General features: G+C 62.0%; 1 protein-coding gene across 2 annotated transcripts in view; it reads right to left on the bottom strand.

Moving 5' to 3' along the window:
* Positions 1-23,871, bottom strand: part of NTRK1 (neurotrophic receptor tyrosine kinase 1) — a 31,054-nt gene extending 7,183 nt beyond the window's left edge. Inside the window, exons 1-14 of one of the 2 annotated variants that reach the window (XM_005311245.4) lie at positions 23,603-23,871; positions 15,039-15,113; positions 14,421-14,492; positions 12,372-12,440; positions 11,255-11,409; positions 10,201-10,349; positions 8,327-8,453; positions 6,806-7,135; positions 6,090-6,107; positions 5,337-5,395; positions 4,284-4,386; positions 3,153-3,299; positions 2,729-2,859; positions 1,772-1,944 (exon numbers count right to left, since the gene is read on the bottom strand). In XM_005311245.4, coding sequence (XP_005311302.4) covers positions 1,772-1,944; positions 2,729-2,859; positions 3,153-3,299; positions 4,284-4,386; positions 5,337-5,395; positions 6,090-6,107; positions 6,806-7,135; positions 8,327-8,453; positions 10,201-10,349; positions 11,255-11,409; positions 12,372-12,440; positions 14,421-14,492; positions 15,039-15,113; positions 23,603-23,805 — 1,811 coding nt within the window. In that variant the 5' untranslated portion in view covers positions 23,806-23,871. The remainder of the gene's footprint in view (positions 1-1,771; positions 1,945-2,728; positions 2,860-3,152; positions 3,300-4,283; positions 4,387-5,336; positions 5,396-6,089; positions 6,108-6,805; positions 7,136-8,326; positions 8,454-10,200; positions 10,350-11,254; positions 11,410-12,371; positions 12,441-14,420; positions 14,493-15,038; positions 15,114-23,602) is intronic. The other variant, XM_042843272.2, reaches the window with a different exon arrangement.
* Between the last annotated feature and the right edge of the window lie 1,725 nt (positions 23,872-25,596).

Genomic DNA, 25,596 nt, shown 5'->3' with positions numbered 1-25,596 from the left:
GGGGATGCTTTCCCCCTCACCCAGCCAGGTGCCCGCACGCACGAGGCCCGTTTGATGCCAAGTGCTGCTGACAGCCTGGGCGAGGAGGCCGGGGACAGGCCCGCGCGGCTCCGGGGAAGTAAAACCATTAATGCCAAGTCCCATAACAATAATCATCAAAGGCAGGTCTCAGAACTCATCCCATGGACACTAAGCGATGCCGCTGGCAGCGCCCCATCTAGTGCCAATACCTCGGGGGCCAATCGAAAAGTCTCTGCTTATTTCAGCTGATGGCCAATCTCCCTCTATTTCAGCCTCTCAGACAGCTAATCTAATCAATATTGCAAGGAGGCCGCATTAGCAGGGCCGGCTGTCTGAGCTGCCGTGGTAATGGAGCGGGGGGGGGGGGGAATCCAAGGCAGGGAGCGCCATAACGGGGCGAATAATCCCGAGTCACGGCCGGGCAGGGCTGGGGGGAAGCCTGGAGAAGTGTGTGCTAGTGTCGATGTGGCGCTCGGCGTGTCACTGAGGGTCGAGTGCGTGTGTGGTGCAGGCCGACGTGCGTGTGTTGTGATGCCATAGTTGGCACCCTGGCCCCTGGATGGCCCTGTCGCCCCTGAGGCTCCCAGCTGGGGGTCACCAAACAGCCCCCTAACTGGGGCTGGCGTGTGTGTGTGTGTGGGGTGACAGTGTATTATTTAAAGGGCGGGTGGGGCACGTGTCCCCCACCCCATGGCGGGCTGTCAGGGCTGTCCCTCCACTTTGGCCTGTGTCACCCCCGGCAACCAGGCCTAGCGAGGGGATTGCAGCAGGGGTGTTATTTAGCTGCCCCCCACCCCACTCTTATCTCTGCGGGGGGCCCCCCATTCTCCCCAGGGCTGTCTCCAGGACCACCCCTCACCCCGGTCCTCTGGATGGCACCCCTCCTTCCATCCCATGGCAACAGCTGCCCCCCCAACCCCTGAAAATGCTTCAGTGAGCCCTAGCGCCTGGGCAGGGGCCCTGCCACGCTGCAGCGGGTTGGGAGAAGGACCCTCGCATTTATCTGCGGTTCCTTCATGCCGCAAAGGAGGCAGAGCTGGCCCAGGAGGGCATCGCAGAGGGGGCCAATCTGCGTTTGCCACGGCCTCCGCTCCCCGCCCCTCCCTGGCTTCTGCCTTCCATCCCCTTGCCACCCCCATTCTTCACGGCCGCCCCACATCCCGGCTCCCCCCACAGCTTCATCCACCCTCCCCCATCTTCAGACCCACCGCCTCATTTCAGGCCCCATTTATCCCCCATCTGCATCTCAGCCGACCCGGCGGGCCACGTCTCTCCGCGCTCCATCAGCCGGCTCCACCCTCGCCCCTGCTTCTCTCCCCAGCCTGGGCACAAGCTCCTTCCCCCTCGCAGCCTGGGTCGCCCCCCTGGTGCCACCCCAGCAATTCCTGCATCCTGGGTGAAAACCACCTCTCACAACTGACCCTTTGTTCCTCTGCCTCCCTCTGGTGTTGGAGCGCCACGGGGCACCTTGTTCACCGCGTGTGGGGCTGGCACAATGGCCTTTTGGGGCGCCACCCTGCATGCAGGGGCCGTGCCAGAGGGGGGCCAAGGGCGGGGAGGGGTGTGCTGGGGGAGCAGCTGAAGGACACCGTATTCTGGCTATTTTGGGCTGCTGGATGGTACCTCAGGCCGGAGGTAAGTTAGAGCAGCCCCACTGGCTGCTCTAATCTACGCTGGGGGCCGAAGCAGCACAGAACCACCCCATCCCATCCCATCTCCTGCCCCATGCTGGCTGCCAGCCGGGCCCCACCTGAGAAATCGGTTGAGGTCTCCATGCTTCATGTACTCGAAGACCATGACGAGGGGCTCGCCATCCGTGCACACCCCGTAGAACCGGACGATGTGCTCGTGCTGCAGCACCGTCAGCAGCTCCGCTTCCCGCTGGAAATCCAGCCGGGCGCTCTCCGTCGCCTCCTTCAGGGCCTGCGGGGAGGGAGACGGGCCCAGAGAGGGCAGGGTGAGCACCGGGGCTGGGGTCCCCAGGGGCATGAGCTTCCTGCTTCTGCTCACGCTGGGCAAGTCGTTTCATCTTTCTGGGCCCCAGTCCCCATGTGTGACACGGGGAACAAACCCACCCAGTTAGACTGATAACGATTCAGGGCAGGGACTGTCTCTCCCTTGGCGTCCGCGCAGTGCCTGGCACAACAGGGCCTTGATCTCAGCGGGGCAGGGACTTTCTCTCCCTGAGTGTCCGTGCAGCGCCTGACACAACGGGGCCCTGATTTCAACCCTGTGCTGCGGTACTGCAGCACTCCCAAAGCTTCCTCTGGCTCCGTCCTCGCTAACTGCCAGGAGGATTGAGTGGGCCAGTCGCCGTTCATGTGGGACTGTGTCCCCATCACAGCTGGGAAAGAACCCGGGCCGTTTGGGTCTCACCCAGAGCTAGAACCATAGGGGCGAGTTTGGATCTGATCTCCAAAGGGGTCTAGACTGGGCTCCCGTTCAATACATTGGCGTGCGGCTATACACTCACCAGTGCCCCCTACTGGATGGAATCAGAACTCCTCAAAAGTGTGTCATATGGCCTATACTGCTGACAGCAAATGGGGATTCTCCCATAGCTCAGGTGGATCTGGGTTCCAGTCCCACCCTGCCTGTTGCGAGTGGCTGCTGCTTGCAGCACGTTGACAGCCGCGAAGCTCACAGGAGGGTCTTGAGATCCCCCCACCCCAGTAGAGGCTTCCCATGGAGGAGGAGACGGGGTTACCTTGACAGCCACAAGCATCTTCTCGTGCTCGGGGATGAGATTGTAGCACTCGGCCAGGAAGACCTTCCCAAAGGCCCCTTCCCCCAGCTCCCACTTCAGCACGATGTCCCTGCGCTTGATGTGGTGGACACCTGCAAGGAACAAGGACTGAGCAAAACGCCCGGCGTCACCCCCACACACCCCGGAGGGGAGGTGTGGAGCTGGACGGGGAGCGGCTGTGAGTCCCTGTGTCACTGGCAGGGAGTGCCAGTGAGTCCCTGTGTCACTGCACCCACTTACACCCCTGTGTACCCACGTCCATTCCAGCCCTTCCACCTCTGGGACCTGCCCTGCCCCTCCTTAACCCTCTGGGAGCCCCCCCTTAGCCCTCCCCGGAATCCACCTGCTCCTCCGGACCCGCCCTGCGCCCCCCCAGGGCCCTTACACGTGTCGCAGAAGTACTGTGGGTTCTCAATGAAGTTGGTTTTCAGCCCCTCCAGTTTGCTCTCGGCTGAGGACTGGGGGCTGCTGCCCAGGTTCATGAAGTGCAAGGACATGGCCAGGTCGTCGTCCTGGGCCAGCACGGCCGCCCCTGCGTGGGACGGGGGAGAGATGTCAGGCTCCAGCAGCCCCCCCCCCACCACCACCACTGCCACCGCTGGGGGGCCGACAGTGGGGAGCAGTGAGCAGAGCAGGTAGTTTTGCAGTAATTACCAAGGGGGCTGTCCCTGATGCCCCCCCCAGACCCCCCCCCCCAGGCATCTTCATCAAAGATCCAGCAGCGGGGCCGGGAGAGCTGATGGCTCCAAGCCCAACGGGGCACAGACAGGGGTGGGGAGGGCCGGGCACCGGGGTGCTAAAATCCCGCTTCTCCTGAGCTGCTGAAAGCAGATGCCCGTCAATGCTCGGGAGCCCTGGGATCGCAGGTGGGGGGGCCCACCTGGCTCCAGCCCAGGGGAAGGTGAAAACCCTCCCAGCCAGCCTCTCCTTGGGTCCCCCGAGCCTACCTTTGGGGAGCCCTCTGCAAAGTGAGTGAGGGTCACTCCGTGGCAGCGTCTGACCCCGCTTTAGCCCCTGCAGGGGAATTTATCCCGGCCCTGGTCCAGGGAGCGACAGGGGAAGGCAAAGCTCCCAGCACTGTTCTGGGCATAGGTTAGAGCAGCCTCGGCTGTTGCAACACCTAGTGTAGACGGGGATCCCCTGGGTTTGCTCTTGATTACCCCAGTTGAGGACCTGGCCTGACTCACACTAAGACGAGCAGGACCAAATCCATGCTGTGGGGCCTGAGCGGCATAGAGGGGCCCATGGGAAGGGATCTCGGCTCGCCTAGCGTATAGTGCAGGAACCCGCATTTGGTCTGAGAATCCAACACGCACCACACAGCCCTGTGCCTGGTGTGGTAACAAGCTCAGTAAGGGCCCTGTGGCCGATCCACTTCGGGGATAACAGCCTACTACTGCTACCACTTAGCGGAGTTACTCCTTCAGCTCAAGCGGCAGAGGCCTGCGCTGCCAGCGCCGACGTTCACAGCGTCGGTGAGCCAGGAGGAGGGGTTGCAGCGGCGACGGGGACTTACGGTTAATGCCGAACTTGGAATGCCGCCCGCATTTGTTGAGCACGATCAGCATGATGGAGAGGAAGAGGCACGCGAAGACAGCCAGCGCCACCGCCACGGAGACCTGGAGAGAGGGAGGAGACGCAGCTCAGTCCACAGGGCCGGAGGGCGATCCGGGCTTGACTTCGGACCCAGACTCCTGGTGCCCGAGGGCTGGGATCCCGGGGCACGAACTGGCCCATTGCAGAGGTGAAGGCCCAGCTGCCATTTATGGCCCCCCCCCCCCATCAACCTCGGGGGAGGTTGGATCCAGGGCTTTGGTCGAGGCTCTTCTCTGATGTAAAATCATTACAGCCAGCAGCAGGGCGGAGAACATGCCATGTGGTATAACCCACTGAAGTCCTCTGCCCTGCCCAGCAGCTGCCACCTGAGGGCCTCAGAGCCCTTCATATTATTAACTAAGCCTCGCAAGCCACCTGGAAGGTGAGTCAATGTCACAACACCCATTTCTCAGAGTGGGAAACTGAGGCACAGAGCGGGGAAGTGACTTGCCCAAGCTCATCCAGGGTATTGATAGCCAAGGTCAGAAGAGAACCCAGGAGTCCTGGCTCCCAGCCCCCACTGCTCTAAGCACTAGAAATGCTGCCTCTCTTTTAAGTGGGGGAAAATGCACTAACATCACAACATGAAACGACAGGGCGAGCCAACGTTGTGTAGAGGTCACAGCGCAGGCCCGGGCGTCAGGACTCCTGGGTTCTGCTCCCAGCTCGAGGAAGGGAGTGGGATCTAGTGGTGCGAGCAGAGGGCTAGGAGTCAAGATCCCTAACCTGCTGTGAGTCACTTCGTCTCTCTGTGCCTCAGTTTCCCCACCTGTGAAGTGGGGGCAAAGATACTGACCCACCTCAGAGGGGGCTGTATTGGTTCATGTTGCCAATTGCCGTGAGCTCCTTCCAGAAAGGTGCAATAGACCCTACAGTTACGTGTGCCCCATCCTCATGCGGCAACAAAGGCAGGAATATTCTTGGTGACCTCTGTCCCGCCCCCGTCCCCCAAATCCGCTTTCCCAGGGCTCACCCCAAACGTGTGCTCCTCTGACGTCTCCACCGGCCCATCCAGCGTGCTGTTCCCCTTGCCTGCAGCAGGGAGAACGGCAGCGTTAGCTCAGCCTGAGAGACAGACGCACGCTGCAGAATTCAGGGCTGGATCTCAACGTTTCCAGGGTTTTTATTTTGGGGGATCAGTGACGAGTCTGGGTTTGGAGTGGGGCTAGTAGCAAAATGTGGGGGTTCCGCTGTTAAGCACCCCTTTTGGGGGCAGGGATACGGGGTCTGGGTCCCACAGAGCCCCCCAAAGACCCATCCTCTCTCCTGTGCAACGCTGGAGGATGCGCTGCAAGATTCCTGCTTCCACTTGACCCACGGAGCCAGATCACAGGGCCAGCCAGTGCCCTAGCCACACACCCCTCCGTGCACCTGGCTGCTGCAGAACCTCCCAGGTGCATCCAGGTAAGACCCCCCCCAGGTCATGCCCTGAAGATCCTGTCAGTTTCACCGGAAGGCAGCCCTGGCGTGGAGGACAAGCTACCCAAGGCCCTGGTTGCATGAATTCAGCCTCTCACACCACAGATCCTCCAACTTCTCCTCCCGAAGGAGGGGTTGGTAACGGGGCAACGGGAAGGGTCTGGAGCAGGCAGGTGGGATGCAGTCCTGCGGGGTGTGCAGGGTTCAGGGTGCTCCCACCGCCCAGGGTAGACGGAGCCACTCAGGAGCCTCACAAAGTTCAGGCAGGGGGACAAAGAGAAGCAGCCACCACCTAGGAAATACTCACCCACCGGAGGCAGGGACACTGCAGCCGCGGGCAAACGGGGAGGAAAAGCATCGTTACTCTCTGTACAGCATCAGCACCAGCTCCCTGGACCCCTGCCCTGGCCACCCCACCCTCTGCCCTAAGTGGGTCACACCCAGCGCCGGGCAGCCCCACAGCCTGGATCCAATCCAGATCAGAGTACCCCTCCGCTGACTTTTTGCTCAGCCCAAACCCAGGGCCTGAATGTCCTTCCACGCCGGTGTAAATCCAGAGTGACGCCCAATGGAGCGACTCTGGTGCAAAACTGGTGTGAGCAGGAGACTAAACACAGCCTCGTTGGGGTGAAGCGAGTGCCGGGTGGAGCGGTGGCATTTCACACCCCGGCTGCTCCAGGGATGGGCCAGATTTGGCCCTTCTAGCTTCAGTCTCGACCCATCTCGACGAATAACCTTCAAGATCTTTTATGGAGCCATGTGGAGGGCAAGAGCAACCCCGAAATCGAGTATTATTGTTAGGGGCATTACTAGAGCGTGGAGGAGATCAGGGCCCCGTCGTGCTGGCCACGGCACAGACACGGTCTGAAATGGGTGGGAGGGGAAACTGAGGCACCCCTACCCACCCTAAGCAATTCCTCCCCATCCTTAGTGCTCGCCCGAGGGTGGGTCCCGTGGTGGGGAAGGCTCTGTTCCCAGCCCAGCAGGGTTATTAGGACCCGGGGTGGGGGAGGGGAGCCATACCAACAATTGGCTCCTCGGGGTTGAAGCTGAAGGGGTTGTCCATGAAGCGTCCCGGGACGGTGCGGGCGTCGGCGCCCAGCGGGTTGCGGGCCAGCAGGGTGTAGTTCCCGTTGTTGACGTGCGTAGGCCGGTTGAGCTGCAGGCAGCCGTGCGCCACGGTGGAGTTGTGTTCGTACTCCACGATCTTGGTGTGGATGTACTGCCCTTCCGCCAGGGCGGAGCCGTTGAACAGCCACCGGAGGGCCGGAGGCGGGTTGCCGTCCACCGAGAAGGGGATGCACCAGTAGTGCTGGGGAATGGCTTCCTGCAGGTCCAGGATCACGGCGGGGACTGTGGGGAGAGAAGACAAACAGGGGTTCAGGCCGGCGCGTTGCCCCAGGGACCAACGGCGGGCTTTGGAGCCAGGGCCCGAAGGCAGCGGGCACAGTCACTAAGCCACCCACATGCCCGCCGGGCAGCCGGGGTTACGGATTCCTAAAGGGGAACTGGGAACGACCCTCCCAGATTGGTGCTAGAGGGGCTCCGGCTAGCAGGATGGATATTCCATCTCGGGCTCCCAAGCCCCCCTGAGCTGGGGCTAGAACAGCCAACCTGCTAATTTCCGTGCACTAGCCCGAGCCTCGCTAGCGCAAGACCACCTGCCTGGGCTGGGCAGCTCACTTGCAGCTGCAACGAGCCAGACGCAAAGCCTCTGTAGGGAGCAACCAGATGGCCTCCCTACCACGCAGGATTAGAACCTATGACCTGTAGCTTCAAAGCACAAACCACTAGCACTTAAGCTAAAGGAGCCCTCTCCTGCCCCCGATCTCTTACATCCACTGTGGGTAACCACAAAAGTGTAGTGCGCACGCACACACAAACACACACACTCTCTCTCGTTCTCTGAGATTTTCAACGCCGCCTAAGGGATTTAGACGCATCCCGATCCCGTAGACGATGCTGAAGACCTCAGTCGGAGTTTACAGCCGCCGCCTTGCAATCTACGTGTGCCTCGTGCGGTGGTGTGGCCCCGTTGCTCTCGGGATGGAGCCCCAGAAACTGACCTGGCAGCTGGGAAAACTGGCTTCTCAGCTGAGAACAGAGCAAACGTTTTGCTCTTACGGTCAACCGTTATGGTCACATCTGAGACCCGCCCCGATCTGGGTTGTACTTATCCTGACAGCACCCCTGCGAGGCAGAGCTATCAGCTCCATGTCAACCATGGGAAACTGAGGCACAGAGCGACGAAGGGGTGATGGCAGCCCACACGGTCGAAGCTTTGATTTAGCCACATCGAACAACAACAGCTGGGAAGCCATGGCAGCATCATAGCCAGTGTTCCTGGAGCTAGCTAGATCCAAACGACCTCAGGTACGTCTCCACTGGCTGCAGTGCAGACAGACCCTAAGTGACTCGCCCAAGGTCGCGCCGGGAGTCTGTGGCAGAGTACAGACTCGAACCCAGGTCTCCCTCGCCACCGGGCCATCCTCGCTCTCGTAAACCCTGCCTCCAGTTGCCCAGCCAGATCCGCATGCCGCTTACAAGTGACATTCAGCTGCACAGCTTTCTCGCTGGGGCCTGCCTCGTTCTCCGCCCAGCAGGTGACGTCTTTTCGGTTAAAGCGGGAGGAAACGTTGAAGATCTGCAGGGTGATTTCCGAGTCCAACATCTGCAGGGACAGAGAGAGAGAGCTCAGCCTGTTGGACACCAGCGCTGTGACGCACTCTGATCTGTAGCCCCCTGCACAGAGGGGCCATTCAAAAGCTCAGGCCCCAACAGGGAAAAGCCTGAACTATGGGAGAATCTCCACTCGCTGCCACCAGTATAGGGACTTGGACACTCTGCCATGTTATTCTGACCCCAGGCTGCAGAGAGCAAGGGCAGTACAAGTGAACTGGGTGCAAATATCCCTCTTTCTGCAGGATTTAGGCCAATCGCTTGTACTAAACACCCCATGGCCTGGTCTACCTCATAAAAAGGACAAGGCAGCAAGGTCTAGTGGTTGGAGAATCGGCCTGGGGTTCAGGACACTTGGGGTCTGTTCACTGCCTGCTGCGTGACCATGAGCAAATCACTCCCCCGCTCTGTGCCGCTGATTCGTCTCCCGTCCCTTGTCTAGTCTGCAACCTCTACAGGACTGGTGCTCTCCTTCACAACATGTACGTACAGCACCCGGCGCAACACGGCCCTGATCTCGGTCACTGCGTGCTACTGCTATCCTGATACCGCGACTGTCATTTGTGGTATGCTAGCACCCAAAGGCACGGAGTGTGTTAAGTGTTCGGCACCCTTATACGTTGAAATGTACCATGGGATCTCACCTCAGCATGCTCCCTGCTGTTCAGTATTTGCAGAGAGGCAGTTTGGGGGATTCATAGATTCATAGATTCTAGGACTGGAAGGGACCTCGAGAGGTCATCGAGTCTAGTCCCCTGCCCGCATGGCAGGACCAAATACTGTCTAGACCATCCCTGATAGACATGTATCTAACCTACTCTTAAATATCTCCAGAGATGGAGATTCCACAACCTCCCTAGGCAATTTATTCCAGTGTTTAACCACCCTGACAGTTAGGAACTTTTTCCTAATGTCCAACCTAGACCTCCCTTGCTGCAGTTTAAGCCCATTGCTTCTTCTTCTATCCTTAGAGGCTAAGGTGAACAAGTTTTCTCCCTCCTCCTTATGACACCCTTTTAGATACCTGAAAACTGCTATCATGTCCCCTCTCAGTCTTCTCTTTTCCAAACTAAACAAACCCAATTCTTTCAGCCTTCCTTCATAGGTCATGTTCTCAAGACCTTTAATCATTCTTGTTGCTCTTCTCTGGACCTTTTGTATGCCAACCTCTGGATGGGGGTGGTTGGCATACAAAATACCGAGGTCCTACAGTACTTAGCAGGCACCCCCCAGCTAAGGAATCTTTCCCATGAGGGAAACTGAGGCACAGAGCAGTCATCTAGTTGGTCACTGGCAGGGCCAAGCTTAGAAGTCAATCAGTGCAAGGCTCTGCAGCCCATGGTCCTGCCACTACACCTCACTGGTTTGCTGGGTCCGTGGCTTCTAGCCATCGGGCCGTGCTGCTGGGGCGAAGGAGCGCTTCCGTCCTGCAGCACAGGGAGCTAAATTTAAATGGGGCTCGGTTTCAGGCCTCCCGCAAAGGCTCCGTGGGGCGCCCCAGGGCTCTGGGGCCATGAGTGGTGGATATTTTTTAAGTGCAACTTTCTTCATTGAAAAATGTGGCGGGTTTTTTTTTTCTTTTTTAAAATGTTCTCCCCTAAAATTGGAAATTTTAGATGAAAAAGAAAATCACAATTTTCCCTGGGCCGTGGACAGAGTTTTCAACCAGCCCCAGCAGGGACCCGGGGCCGGCCGCTGTCCCTCTGAGCCCCAAACCATAGCGATCGTATTGTCTTTGCCTTGGTGATGACGGTGGGCTCGGGTCCCACGTCGGGTAGGATCCAGCGCCCGTGTGCCCGCGGCTTGCCCGTGAAGTGGCACGTTAGGTTCACGCTCTCGCCCTGCTGCACCAGCACGTCCTGGTAGTCGATCCAGATCTCTGGCGGGTCTGCCAAGGAGAGGGGAGGAGAACAGGACATTGGCTTTGCTCTGACCCCCAGGCCAGACCCTTGGAGAATCCAGCCGGGGTGTCACTGAGCCTGGTGCCTGCTGGGACAGAGCCCTGCAGGTTCGGCCAGCGCTGTGCTCTTGGGGTGCCTTGAATTAACGAACCCCAAAGCACCACACTGGGCTCCAGAGGGAACCCTGACCCCTGCAGAAACTCGACTCGCTCTCCGTGACCCCAGCAAGTCGCTTGATTTCCCCTCGCTTCTGGGACCCCTGACGAGATCAGGGTCCCGGGTGGGTAGGGGAAGCGCCATCAGCAGCCAGCTAGCCGGGCAAAAAGGGAGAGCAGGCCGGGTCCTCGGCCGGAGTCAGCTGGCACCACACAGGGGCCAGGCTGAGACACGTCCTGGCCGCGATGCCCGTGCCTCTGCTCCCTGGGCATCATGAGGAGACAGCGGCCACAGGTGTCTCAGCCGTGCCAGGAGCCTGGTGGGGGGGATCCTAAGCCAGGCCCTCCCCCACTGTCCTTTGGCTTCCTCTTTCTCTGCTCTCCCTGTCACCCATCCAAGCCAACACCAAACCCACATGGATTCTGCCTGCTGCCTCCCCCAGTACTACCCTATGGGAACACCCCCCATAACGCCCCATGGGAATGCCCCGCTGCGCCCCCCAGTACTGCCCCACCAAAATGCCCTGCTGCCACCCCTGCCCCACACACCTGTGCCCCGGTATTGCCCCGTTGTCTCCAGATTTACCCTGGTGCAAACAAGGTGCAGAATCAGCGTGAGGCACAGCGGACCCCAAGTCCCCAGCCAGTGCACAAGAGGCTGCGTGTTCCCCTGCACATCAGCCTGCCCCGCTCACGCCCAGCCCCACCCTGCTCCACTTCTCCCGGCAGAGACCTACCGCAGTCCTTGAGGTGTAGGTCCTCCAGGGGGATTTCCTCTCTCTCCTGCCAGCAGCTCAGGGACTGGTTCCCCAAGTCGGCCCAGCCATTCCTTTGCCACAGCTGCAGCCAGCGGATCCCACACGAGCACAGGAAGGGGTTCCCCACGAGGACCCTGGGCGGGGGAGAGGGATGGGAGGCAGGTCAGGTGGAACGAGGGAGGGGGATGCTCAGGGCTCTGTGTCAGAGCTGGGGAAAATTTGGGTCCCGCTGGATCTTGGTGAGGCGACAAAGCTCTCGCCCCTGGGCCGACCCCATCCCTGGACTCCACGTCCAGGCAGTCTGGGATCGAGAAGGTACAATGGGAACTGAGCTCTTTTGACTCCAGAACAGGCAGAGTCAGCAAAGGACAGGGACCCTCAAAACATTCAGCCAATGGGCCAACGCGGGGCTGTCAAACCCAGGAAGAGAACCCCTGGTCTAGAGCGAGTGGAACAGTTCGAGGGGCAAGAGAGTTCATTTCACCTAACATAGAACCCGCTCGGTCATGGCCTTCTAGAGCAGATCTGAAAACCGGCTCCTAGAACACGAGCCTAGAACTGAACTGGAAAGAGGGTCCTAGAAGAGGTCTAGAACCGATCTAGAAATGGGCTTCTGGAACAGCAGGCTAGGACTGAATTAGGAAAGGGTTTCTAGTCGAGCTCTAGAACAGGCATGGAAACCTGCTCCTAGAACACGAGCCTAGAACTGAACTGGAAAGAGGGTCCTAGAAGAGTTCTGGAGCAGGTTCAGAAGAGCGCAGCTCCCCCGGATTGAAACAGAAACCGGTCTGTGGACTCAGTGTTGGACAGTGTCCCGGCGCAGTCACTAACTCACAGCCACACCCAGATCGCCCTGTCCCTAGGCTTGGGAAGGAAGGACGGAACCAGAGCAGTTGTTAGCAGGTGGCACCTGCGTCCACCAGTTCTGGGGTTGGCCCACCCACAACAATGGCCCCCCACCTTTGGGGAGGGGCTCGATGCTCCAGCTGGTGTCAATCCGGAGTGACTCCGGTGCAGTGACCCTGGGGCACCAGGCTCTGAGTGTTGCCCTGGCCGGCGATGGTTTGGGGAAAGGCCCCCGTCCGGGTTTACTTACAGTTCCTGCAGGGCCAGGGGGTGGAACGTCTGCCAGGAGAGCGACTGCAGGTAGTTGGAGGAGAGGTTCCTGCCGGCAGGAAGAGAGACCCTCACTGAGCTAGGGGGCCGGGTCCCCCCGCTGTGACACGGAGAAAGCCGCATTCCTCCCCGGGCTGCAATGAACTGGCCCAAGCCTGCCTGGTGGAGAGCGTTCTCCAGCTTCCATTGAGCTCACGGCAGCTCATGGAAAGACCCCGACCACCCTGACTGGGCTGTTCCCTTCCCCCAGCCTGGTTAGAAATATCCGCCCCTGCCCTCGGCCGAGACAATTCCACAACCTCCGGGCACTCAGCCCTACCCATCTATGAGGCATCGCCAGGGCATTATAACCACAGTGGTTGCGCTTCGCACAGTTGCTATGGTATTTATCCCCCCCAAGGGCAGGAGGGAAACTGAGGCCCAGAGGCACTAAGTGACCTTGGCCAATGGGTCACCCGGGGAGTTAGAGACAGAGAAAGGGACTGAATGCAGATCCACACCCTTTCTCTCTGAGCCCAACTGCTCCAAATGATCACCTCTGGTGCCCCCCCGCCCCAGCTCTTTGGGGCAGGGCCTGTGGGAGCGCTGGAGAGCCCCAGTCCTGGAGCAGGGCCCCGTGGCGCAAGGCGCTGTACAGACACGCAGTGAAGACAGGGTCCCTGATTCAAAGAGTTGATAAGAGACGAGAGAAGGTGGTGGGGAGAGACAGAGCACAAGGAAAGAAGCCGACAAGGCAGGGCACCATGACGGGCCGTGAGCAGCACCAGCTCACCGGCTGCCTAACGGTTGTGGCGCCTTTTGTGGCTATCACGCCAAAAAGCCGTTTGAAGAAGGTGTCTAACTCACTTAGGCACATTTGTAAATCCCCCCCCCAAAGTTGCCCCTCTGCATTCCTAAGCGCCTAAATGCCTTGGGGGCACCGGAGAGGTGCATTATGGGAGCAAAGCATTGGCCGTCCCCCAAAGCAGGGCCTAGTGGGCGGAGAGGGGTGAATCCGGGCCCCTCCATCAAGCGTTGGGGAGAGAACATGTCTGTCCTCCCCGCCAAGTTAACCCCCCTCCCCCTTGGGATCCGGAGGAGCTCCCTGCACTGCGGCCGACACCTCCACTCTGCCCCAGCGTCGTGCTATTGATCCAAACCCTTCAATCCGAGGGGAGGATCAAAACAGCTGTAAGCACCCGGAGGGAGGGGAGGAGACGCCTTCCCGGGGGAGGTGGGAAGGGATGGGCGGGGGGGGCGGGGGTTGAGGAGTGATGCCTGTCCTGGGAATGGGGGCGGGCGGGGGGTTTGCTGCATGCACATGGACGAGGGACAGGGACTCCCACCCCAACGCAGTCGCTTGGGGGCAGCGTGGCTTCCCCATGGGGTGAGCTGGGAACGGGCCTCCCTCCTGCTCAGATCGATGATTTCTCACTCAGCAGCCAGGCTCTGCGGCCCAGGTCACCCCCCTCCTCAGGGCCCCGCTCCCCCCGTCCCTGTGCCCCAGCTGCCAGGGGATCGAGTTCGGCTGCTCACGTCGATTTCAGTCGGAGAGACAGCTGTGCCCGATCAATCCCCCTGGCCTCTAGGCAAGGGGAACAAAGCCACCCAGCATGGGGAGGAGTGCCTGAAACTGATGGACGGATGGATGGATAGATAGACAGACATGTATCAGCTGGTGAAGCCGGGGGCTGGCTAACGTGGCAGCCTCGCCCATTTGGGAGGGCCCAATCCAAGATTTAGGAGACCTGAGTTCCAGTCCCGCCACTGGCCTGCTGGGTGACCTGGGGCAAGTCACATCCCTTCTTTGTGCCTCAGTTTCCCCTCCCACCTTTTGTCTCTTTCGACCGCAAGCACTTCAGTGTGGGGACTGTCTCTCACGATGCGTATGTACAGCGCCGGGCGCAGCAGGGACCCATCTCAATACAGCTACGGGTTGCCCATTGCCCTGAAAAGACAGGGGCCCCCTTCACTGCGGAAAAGGCAGGCCCCACGGGGAAGCACTGGCACAGAGCGACGCGACGGGGGCCCTGCAGGGGGCGCTACTCACAAATGGGTCAGCTTGGGGTTGGCGCGGAAAGCGTCGGCGGCGATGTACTGCAGCCCGGAGGCGGCGATGGTGCTGGAAGGGAAGAGCAAAGAGACATCGCGAATTTCCAGGTGCTGAGGGCCTGGGCCGAGGTCACGGCAACCCTCGCGCCCGCGGGGTTACGCCAGGGCTGAACTTGGCCCAGCAGATTTTCTTCTGAGCCGCAGCCCAACTCCCACCCCCCCACGTCCCCGCAATGCCTTGTCTGCACCATTCCAGTGTGGGTGTGAACGCTCCCCTGCCGGGCCTCCCCTGCCTGGTTCTCTGATTCCCCCAGGCAGCCCAGGACGGATTAGAGCAGCCTTCAGGTTGCTCTAAGTGACACCAAAGTCTGGAAAGTGCAAAGGGGAGAGTTAAAGCTACCTTAAGTCCCCATATCCCTGCCCCAAGGCCCATCCCAGGGGCCCCCTCAGCTGAAGTGGGGTTTGGAGAGGGTGAGAGGCAGTGGAGATTTCATCGGGAGCTCCATGTACCTCCAGCCCTGTCCTTGATAATGGGGGGCTTTGCCCCCCCATACACCCCTTGCATGCCCCCCCATTCCACCCACCCCCAAGCACGTGCAAGGCTGGCGCTACTCACAGGTTCTTCAGCTCCCGCAGGGACTTGGTGTCGGCCTGAGTCAAGCTCGTCACGTCCTTCTGGTTTTCGATGACCCTGCAGGGGAGACACAGCCGAGCATGGGGCCTGTCAGTCCCCCAGGGCCTTTCTCCTGTCCCGCAAAGCCAGGCTCTCTCCCCCCACCTGGATAAGCGTCAGCCGACTCCAATCCTGCCCTATCCTGAGGGGGCACCGGGGCTGAGAGAGTGGGGAAGGGGGAGGTTTTAGCGCCTGGCCAAGGAGGCCCGGGGCGATGGGAAGGGAGACGGGGGGTTCGTGGGGCTGTCAAATTCCGAGGGGAGCAAACAACTTCTTAAAGCAAGTTTCTGCACAGAACAAGGGGGGGCTGTTCCACCGGCTGGAGAGTCTCATCCCTCTTCCCCACCCCCCACTCCGAAGCTCTGTCCCCCCTTGCCATTATCCCCAGGGGCAATGGGGCTGTCGCTCACTGGGCAGCCCACACCAGGGCCGTGGGTGCCCGGCGAAAGCCGACATCTCAGGGACTCCTGCGCCGGGCGGCCCCATCCCGGAGTCACCGCTTCCTAGAGCCGCTGAGCCCTCACTCTGGGGCGCGTCCCATCTAGTGGCCTACGCAGCCCCCCTGCTTTCATGGCAGCCCATGGGGCCTTGGGACAGCGTGGCCTACTGACTAGTGCACACGACTGTGACTTGAGAGACTTCAGTTTGTTCCCAACTCTGCTCCTGGGTGACCTTGGGCAAGTCACTGCCCGCCTCTGAGCCTCGGTTTCCCCACCTGTACAGTGGTGAGGATGACCCTGACTTCCTTTGCAAAGAGCCAGGGATTGTCATTAAAGGGGCAAAATGAATGCATCTGGAGGCAGGGAAGGATCATTAGCCCCACTTTATAGATGGGGAAACTGAGGCACACCACGATTACAGGCCAGATAGACAGGTGCTCTCAGCGCCCATAATCAGGGCTTCATTTCCCAGGGCTCAGCTCCCTTCAGGCCAGATTGTGGGATATCCTGGAGCCGAGATCAGGGCCCTGCGCGGGTAGATGCTGCTCAGACACGGTGAAGTGCTCCCCGCCTGGGACGAGTACAGCGGGATTTTCAAGCCGCGCTCTGTGGACAATCGGCCCAAGGTCACGCAGGGAGCAGTGTCAGAGCCAGGCCTGGAGCCTGGATCTCCTGAGTCCAAACCCGCGGCTGGATGCACCAGCCAACCCATGGCACGTGGCGGCAGAGCCGGAGCAGACACGCTTCCGATTAACCCCGAAGTGGCTCCCGTGGGACAGCCGGGGATCAGACCTGGGCTGCTCATGCAAGCCAGAGCCGAAGAGCCCCAGCTGATGCCAGATGCTACGTAAATTTCCCCAGCTCGGTGTAGCCAAGGCTGCGGTCCTGGCCCATAGACACCCTGCTAGTCCAGCTCCCCCCCACCCCCTGCCCTGCAGGGCTAACGACACCCCTCAACCGTTACCCCTGCAGCTCTGCCGAAGCCCCTCAACCCCGATCTGCAGCCCCCCAGCTGCTCCAGCCTTGGACTCCCCCACGCAGGCCCCTCCACTCAATCCCCTACAGCAAATTCCAGGAGCCCCCTGGCGGCTGCTTTTATTACTGCACCCCCTTGACCCCCCCCCCCCCCCCAACTTCCCACTCGTCTTCAGGACCAAAGTGGCCTTGAATTTTGGGGGCGGCTGTTTCTGGGGAGCCCCGTGGGGCCCAATCCGCAGAGGGGCTCAGCTGCAGGGCCTGGCCCCCGTGGGAATCAGCTGGAGACAACGGAGGCAGGAGGCAAACTTATTGACCACTATTGACCCTAGTGACCTCTAGGGGTAGGGGTGGGGATGGGCCCCCCCATGGCAATTTCTAGGGGTGTCAGGGGGGAAGGGAGGAAAGAGGGTTGATTCGGGAGGGGAAGGAGATGAGTTTCCAACGTATTTTAAGGTCCCGATCCTGTTCCCGTTGAAATTAATGGCCAAGTGTCCAATTGGGCTCAGAGCACAGACTGTCCCCCCCCATACAGACACCCACCCCCCGCAGAGTCCACGGGGCATTTCACCAGCTCCGGCCCCGATCCCACAAGCTGCATCCCGCCTGCAGGTAGAGACCCCAGCACAAACCCCCATCACAGACTCATAGAATCCCAGGAGGTCATCTAGTCCACCCCCCTGCTCAAAGCAGGACCAACCCCCATCAAAACCAGACCCCTACCCCTGGGCCAACCTGCCAGATCCCCCAGCACCTCACCCCACCCCTCACGCAATCACGTCCCCGCCTCGCGGCGACCCTGCTAGGCGACGGCGGATCAGGCCCGGGCGCACCTGGCAGGATCGGGGCCCCTTGCACCAGTGATGAAGGGGAAGGGGGGATGCCCAGAGAGTGACCGAGACGGGACAATGCGATGGATCTCTAGGGGCAGGGTCCCTTTAAGCCCACCGGCCCCAGCCAGGACGGTGATGGATGGGCGTCGGGGCGGGGGACGGATCGTGAGACACGTCTCGCCTGCGGCGCTTTATGCTCTTGGGCTGATTCGGAGTCAAACCCAGGCCCCTGGGGTCCCCAAACAGAGCAGCCAGTGGCCTGCACAGCTCCCCCTTCAGCGTGTCGAGGGGACGGAAAACAGTGCCACGCGCCTCGGGGTATCCACAAGCAGGGAGAGCTCCCCTCCCTCCTCCTCTGTCCATGGGGCTCATCCCCTCTGCTGGAGGGCCCCCCGCCCCACTCCATGGTGTGTCACTTTCCCTAGTCTGGGGAATCCGATTGTGGCTGAGACCCTCCCAAACTCATTGCATGTGGGCACCGATCACTGAGCAGCCGGTAACAAGGTCAGGTTGGCTCAGACCCCCCCTGTCCCCCCAGCCGTAGCTGGGTCCTGGACTCAGCGTTACGAGGATGAAAAGAGGGGTTTGCTCCCCAGAGCACCTATCGCTGGCACCGAACCCCTGTCAATCCCATCCCCCGCGACCCGTCAGCCCATGTGCCAGCAATCCGTTTCCCTGCACTGCACCCGGGGGCCTGGCAGTCCAGCAACCAGCCAGCCAAACAGCAGCTGGCACGCTGCAGCAAATCCAGCCTCACATCTCGCCTGCAGCGTGGGCTGGGCTCCCCTCCCCAGCTCCAAAAGTCCACGCCTGAGCCGAAGGAGAATCCCCATCAGCTCTTAGCAGTACAGAGACAAGGACACACAGGGGCGCAGTGCTGATTCTAGCGGCGCATGCACAGACAGGCAGACCCCAGCCAGGGCACCATCACATCAGCACGAGGGCTACCGACTAGTCCTCCCGCCTGTCTGCACCCCACGCCAGCCCCCCACGAATCGAAGGGGCATGGGACCAGCAATCGCCACTGCCCCCAGAGGGGTGATGTCAGCCCCCATCGCTCTGCCGGGACCCCTTCCCGATGGCACAGGCCCTGTTCTCCTGTTCCCGCCGAGCGGGCGGGGGCTGAACACACGGGCCTGATAAAAGGGGCGCCAGAGGAAGGGGATGGGCAGATTGGCCTGGGGGCAACGCGGTATCCCCCTCGTGAACCCCACCCCAGGGCAGAGAATACCCACAGTGCAGTGCGCTGCAGCCATGGCCCCGATCCACCCCCTCTGCCAGGGATGGGGGGGTGCAGAGCCCTTCTGCCAGGTTCACCCCGGCTGGGAGGCCCCTTGTGCACCGGGGGTGGGAGGAGATTCCCAGGGGACTGTTTCCCCCTTCCTTTAAGGGCCCTTGACACTGCCGGAGCAGCCTAGGGAGCCTGGGTGTCACTGAGAACCAGGCCCCCATCCCCAGCTCCTCCCCCACCCCTGAGCTCCCAGCACCCGGCCGCTCCAGCCCTAAATTCAGCCGCAGTCCCTACAGCCCGGCTGCGGCAGGGTCGTTAGCGAGGGGCAATGCCCCCCCCCCCCCCCAGCAGCAGGAGCTGAGAGCCGCGGGGCCTGATTTACAGCCCCGGCTCCCTTTGGCCATCAAGGGGCCTTATTTCATCATTATCACCCGCTCTCCTGCTGCTTGATGTCACCATCTCCACAGCGACCCGTGCGAAGCTCCCGGCATCTGCCCCCAGCCGCGGAGCTCAGCCGTTTCCCCACCGGGGTGGGCCAGAGGGGCTCAGCGTGCCCGGGTCCTATTCCTGAGTGTTCCCCTCTCCGTGCCTCAGTTTCCCCCGCTGTAAAATAGGGGGTTCATGACACAACCTTTCCTGGGCTTTGAGATCGCTGGGTGGAAGCCACTGAAGGCTGTTCCCGGGGCTGGATTCCACTCTCCCCAGGGAGCTTTGCCTTCCAGAGCGACTCTCGTTACTGACTCGTGATTTCCCGACGGGTTTCCCCCGCACCCCGAGTCAGGGGACGTCGCGTGGTTACAAAAACCGCTCCCTGCAAAGAGTGGCTGGACGTCGCCTGAGTCCCACACACGGCCGGGGGCGGCGAAGGAAGACGAGACCCGGAGAGCGGGAGACCTGCGGGGTTTTTGCCCTTGGGACCTTGCTCTGATCGAAACAATCTAAATCCTGCAATCGCGGCCTTAGCCATCTCGCCGAGGGGGACGGGAAACTACTGCCCCAGAGAGCCTGGCCCAGGGATCCGAGGGAGGGGAGAATTTCTCGTGTCTGGCACATCTGGGAGACGAAGCAAGAGAAACATTTTCAAAACCTCTGACGACTGTCCCCCTTTCCGGGGGCTGACCGGTCTCACGGACCGCCAGGTTTCACCCCACTTAAAAACGACTTGCTTACAAAATCAGTCCTAAAAATACAGCCATGTGACAGCTCCCTGTGACTGAACAATTGCTGATGTTCTCCTTTTTACCATCTAACTGTAAGAGAAATCAATTGGAGTATAAATATTGTACTTGCGTTTCAGGGTATAATACACAGAGCAGGCTAAACAAGGCATTGTCTGTATGACATTTTAGCTGGCACTGACTTCGCTAGGGCTTTTTCGGTAGCCTGTTGTAAAACCAGGCAAATATCTAGAGGAGCTGATGTACCCCCGGAAGACCCCTGCGTACCCCCGGGGTACGTGTACCCCTGGCTGAGAACCACTGGTGTAGACATAGCTTTGAAGATCCAGCCCTTTGGAACACATCCTAAGTCCCTTAGCGAAGGTGCCGCTCGCATCGCCGTACAATTCGCGTTTGTTATGATGGGAATTTGTTTCTGATCGATACATGACCCATAAAAGGATCGAGGTCTAGTCTGACCTCTGACCACCCAATGGTCAGAACTTAAATGCCCTTCCACCGCCCCAGCCCTTGCTCGCCCCACTCCCATATCACACCGCAGCTGATCGGCCCGGGCCTCACCAAACCTTCCCTCAGCTGGCGTCCAAAGTGCCCCATCGCTGGCACTGCCAGGAACTGCCGCCCACCCCAGCAGCGGGGAAATCTCTCCGCCGTGCAGTGCCCAGCGCTCTGGCTTCGCTGCCACACGGGGAGAGGCCGCTTGATTTCCGTGGGGGCTTCTTCCCAAGGGCTTAAATTGAAGCAGGCGCTTAAGTGCTTTGCCGGATGGGGGCCGGGGCCCACGGCCCTGTGCAGGAGCAGGGCTGGAGCACAGGCCAGGATCAGAGCCAGACGGGACCACCCGGACAGCGCTGGGGGGCGGGAGGGTCCGCCATGAATGAGCAGGGACGGCTGGGGGAGACTCCCTGGCCTGGAGGTCGCATGGACCCTTCTAGGAGAAGCCAGAACTGGGGGGAGCGGGATGTCGGGGGGGGGGGATTTGCAGGCAGGTCTCCCCCCCTGAAACCGACCCCCAGTGGCACGGCGGGGCCCCAGGAGCGCCTCTTTGTGGAGGGGAACACAAAGGAAATGCCCAGAGAGTCACCGGCTGCAAACTAGGTGGTGCTCCACAAACCCCCACCACAGCCCCGGGGAGCCAGGCAGCCTCGCCCCGGCCGCACGGGCACATGGCATCGCAGGCCCAACTGCTGACATACGCCCCCACCTGTGGCGGGATCGGACAAGGCGCAGATAAATGCAGGGTCCACGGCTCTCCTGGGGGCTGGAAGAGCTCAGCTGGGGGGGGGGGATGCTAGAGCCGCCCGGGGGGGGGGTATGGATGCATTGGCCGAATGCCCATGGATGTGCACAAGCAGGGTGAATACCAGGGCCAGAGAACTGGAAACAAACCCACATGTTCTCCGTGCGCCACCGTGGAACAAACTCGTGTCCCAGCATCTCCCGGCCACAGTGAGTTTGGCGGGGCCTCGTCCAACTCCCCGCCCCAAAGCTGCCCTCTGGCCCCCGCCCGTCAGCACCCAATGCAGACGTTAACCCATTCACACCAGCAGCGCCCCCCCTCCAGCGAGGGTCAGCATCCTGCCCAACATTCAGACTGGGAAACTGAGGCAGGAGAAGGGCAGGGCCTTCTGCAAGGCCCCACAGCGGCCAGGCTGCCAGCACCACCAGGCTCTTTCGACGCCTCGTCGTGGGCTTAAAGCACAAGGGAATTCTGCCTCCCGCCTCATCCCATACTGCTCAGGACAAACTGAGAGCAACCTCGGCCGAGCCACCGTGTAGACAGAGCACCGGGGCTGCCTGCCAGGCCCGGCGTGGGAGGGTCTGGCCGCCCCGCTCCTCAGTGCACCAGGCTGGTCGGTGCTAAGGGGGTTTGGCCCCAAAGCCAGGAATCCCGCCAGATACAGCAGCAGGGGCCTAAAACAAGGGCTGCCCGGGTCCTCAGCAGGTCGCAGGGACTGATCATGGCTGGGGCCCTGGCCCCCCGACTCCCCTGGAGCAAGACCCATTTACACCCGATGGGGATCAGGCCTGATGCCTCCTGTTCACGCAGGGCGGAGGGGGGCTCCCAGGAGCACAGCCCCCACCCTGCCACGGGGGGGGGAGCAGACATGGGGGAGGGAAGAGGATGACAGGCCGTGCATGCTACAGCATCAGCCACGCGTGGCAGGGGCGTATCACAGAGACAGTCGGTGTCTGGAGCCCACAGGATCACCCCAGCAGGGCAGCCTCCCCCCCCCCCCCCCCATTCACAAGCAGGGACCAGAGGGGCGGGGAGGGAAGCGGCCCGAGATGACACAGCGAGGGAGGTTCAGAGCCGGGAACTGAACCCAGGAGTCCTGCTGCCTCGTCGTCTACACTAACCCCCAGCCCCCACTCCTTCCTCGCTCCAGGAATGGAGCCCAAGCCTCCCGACGCCCTCCTGTGACTAGACCCTGCTCCCCTCCCAGAGCCAGGGACAGGACCCAGGAGTCCTGGCTCCCAGCCCCCCCCCCCCCACACACACACGCACACACCCTAACCCGCTAGACCCTGCTCCCCCCCCAGAGCCAGGGACAGGACCCAGGAGTCCTGGCTCCCAGCCCCCCCAATCCACTAGACCCTGCCTAGTACAGCCAACACATTTCTCCCAGAGAGTAGCTTCTCCTCATGAGCCCCCCTGGAGGGAAATGGGGGTGGGGAGGGGTCTTGCGAGCCCCCAATAGGGTGGGAAGTAGTTGGGGGCAACCGATAAGGTCCAGGGGGTGTCATGGAGAAGGGGGACCACGGGGATGGGACGATCCATATTGTAACAGCCCCATCCCGCGCTCCGGGGGCAGATCTAAACTCGAGAAGACCCTGCTCCCCACTTCGAAATACCAGCGTCCAGCGCTCACCCTGCCCCCACCCAGCCCTCCGCCCCACACTCTGCTTGCCAAGGGCCCCAGCCGTCGCTGGCCACCTGAGCCAGTGGCATTCCCGCACCCGAGGGAGGATCGGGCCCATGGCTCGGATCCCCCCCCCAAAAAGCGAGCTGGGCAGGGAGAGCACTGTGCAAAGCCCACACTGGGCTTCTGTCCCCCCCAACGCCCTGCAAAGAGCACCTGGGGCCGGGGCAGGACCCCTGCTTGCCAGCCTCTGCTTCCCCTTTCTGTGTAGGGGGCAGCGTCACGCCCCCATCGCCACACCCACAGAGCCAGCCAGGGCATTGTCCTACCCCCCCCCAGCTCTGCTGGCTCCACGGGGCCCCTCTGGGCTGTGCCAGGCTGTGGGGCTGCTCTAAATCCACCCTGCACGGGGGAGGGGGGGGCTGAGCCTGCGGGGGATGGGCAAGGGTGCAGCGAGGGGACCTGAGAAGGGGAGCGGTTCCCCGCCGGCTCCCATCCTAGCCGGGGCGGGCACAGGTGGCACACGGGGTCTGTCGCCCGTCCATCCCCCCAGCACCCAGCCTGGAGCCAGGGCATGGGACGGGTCCATTCAAAACCCTGGGCACCTACTTATGGCCAGGGCGGGGGAGCCCTGGGACTTGGATTGGGGGGTCTCCACCCTTTACATCTCTGAGCCTCCCCCACATAACATCCCCCCAATGTCCCCTCTCCAAAAACATCCCTGCTCCCCAGACCCCGATCTCCTGGGTCCCTGACTCCGATACCCCCACCCCGCCCCTCCCCAGTCCCCGACAGCCGCATGCCCCACGTCCACTTGCTACGGTGCCCCCCGGGAGTTATGGCTCCCCCACCCCGGTGACTTGGGGGGCGCTGGCATCTTCCACCCCCCCTCCGCCCAGTCACTGGGGGGCACTGCCAGCTCCTGCCCCCTCCCCACTGCGGTCATGGGGGGGCGCTGCCAGGTCCCCCCCCCCAGCCCCACTCACACTTCGGTGAAGTTCTCCGTCCCCACCAGCTCGCCCAGCCCGCGGACGCGGTTGGGCTCCAGGCACTGGAGCGAGGTGGCCCCGTAACACCTGCACGCCCCGGGGCAGGGGGCGGCCCAGCCCGGGGCCAGGAGCTGCCAGGCCAGCAGCAGCCAGGCGGGGCAGCAGCCCGGAGCCGGGGGCATCCTGCGGGCACCGGGCATCGCGCTCCGCACCTCGCCCGGCACCGGCTGGGAGCGTGTGCGCGGGGAGGCGCCCGGCTTAAAGGCAGAGGCAGGACCGGGCTGGGCGGGGCGGAGCCTGCGTCCCCCCAACACGCCCCCCCAGGGCCGCCCGGCGGTGGAGGCTGAGGGCTGGGGCTGGCCGGGGAGCCCGGCGCTGGCTCCAAACCCCCCGGGGGCGCAGCGGGGATGGGGCAGAAGAGACGGGATCGGCCAGGAGCCAGCGTCAACCAGCCCGATCTGCAACCCGGCCGGACAGCCAAGGGTGGGCTGGCAGGGGCTGCGGGTCCGGAGTGAGGGGCACCATCAGAGCTGGGGGGGGGGGATCCCAGAGCTGGGCTGGCATGGGCTGCGGGTCCGGAGTGAGGGGCACCATCAGAGCTGGGGAGGGGGGGGGGGATCCCAGGGCTGGGATAGCAAGGGGCTGTGGGTCAGGAGTGAGGGGCACTGGCAGAGCTGGGAGGGGCAGGGCTGGGCTAGGAGGGGGCTGTGGGTCGGAAGTGAGGGGCACCATCAGAGCTGGGGGAGGGATCCCAGGGCTGGGATAGCAGGGGCTGTGGGTCAGGATTGAGGGGCGGGGGCGGGGAGCAGGGCTGGGCTAGGAGGGGGCTGTGGGTCGGAAGTGAGGAGCACCATCAGAGCTGGGGGGGCAGGGCTGGGCTAGGAGGGGGCTGTGGGTCGGAAGTGAGGGGCACCATCAGAGCTGGGGGGGGCAGGGCTGGGCTAGGAGGGGGCTGTGGGTCGGAAGTGAGGGGCACCATCAGAGCTGGGGGGGCAGGGCTGGGCTAGGAGGGGGCTGTGGGTCGGGAGTGATGGGCACTGGCAGAGCTGGGGAGCGGGGAGCCCAGGAAGGTGTTGCAGGGGGGAGGGGGCTGTGGATCAGTATTGAGGGGTATCAGCTGAGCTGGGGGGAGCCCAGGGCCGGAATAGCGGGGGGGGGGCTGCAGGTCGGGAGTGAGGGGCACTGGACGGCTAGGGGAGTAGCCCATGACTTGGCTAACAAGGGCTGTGGGTCAGGATTGAGGGGCATTGGCAGCGCTTGGGGGGAGCCCAGGTCTGGGCTAGCAGGGGAGGCGGCAGCGAGTCAGGACTGGGGGGTGTTGGCAGAGGAGGGTGGCAGCCTGGGGCTGGAATAACAGGGGGCATCGGTGGTGCTGAGAGCGGAGCTCTGAACAGCGATAGCAGGTGGTGCCATTAGCCATGGGGCAGGCGGCTCAGGATGGGTCCCCAGTTGCCTTGCAGCCAGGGGCAGGGCAGGGCGGGGCGGGGCAGGGCAGGGTGGGATCTCTAGGAACCTGGCACACCGTGGGCATGGGAGGCAGCCCATGAGTCAGGTTCCCTGGAAGTCGTCCGCTAACACAAGTGGGGTGCCTGCCCCGCCCCCAGAGACCCCCCCCTGCCCTCCTGGTGCTGGGGCGGGCTCAGCCCCTGGCCCTGGCCCTGCTCAGGGCCTGTCCTAGAGCCAGGGGGTCACGGGGGTCAGACGCCCCCCCCCCAGGGCCTTTCATCAGCTGACAGACAAGGCCCAGCTGCAGCACCTCAGGCCTTAGAGATCAGTGACCCCAACACGGCCTATAACCCACCTGGCCCCCAGAGCACGGGCTGCGACGGCACCGTGGGGTGGGTGGGGCTCAGTAGGGGGCGCTGTCCCTCACTCCAACACAGGGCCAACACTCCTCACCACATCACACCCCCCATTACACCCCCCCACACACACACTTCACACAAGCTGGGCCGTGCCCGAGAAGCCCTGGATGGAAAAGGTGTTTCTGC

Source organism: Chrysemys picta, chromosome 20 (genome assembly GCF_011386835.1).
Source record: "Chrysemys picta bellii isolate R12L10 chromosome 20, ASM1138683v2, whole genome shotgun sequence".
In the NCBI taxonomy this organism is placed as follows: Eukaryota; Metazoa; Chordata; order Testudines; family Emydidae; genus Chrysemys; species Chrysemys picta.
The sequence above is the reverse complement of the archived record's forward strand: the minus strand, read 5'-3'. Positions and strand labels throughout refer to the sequence as shown.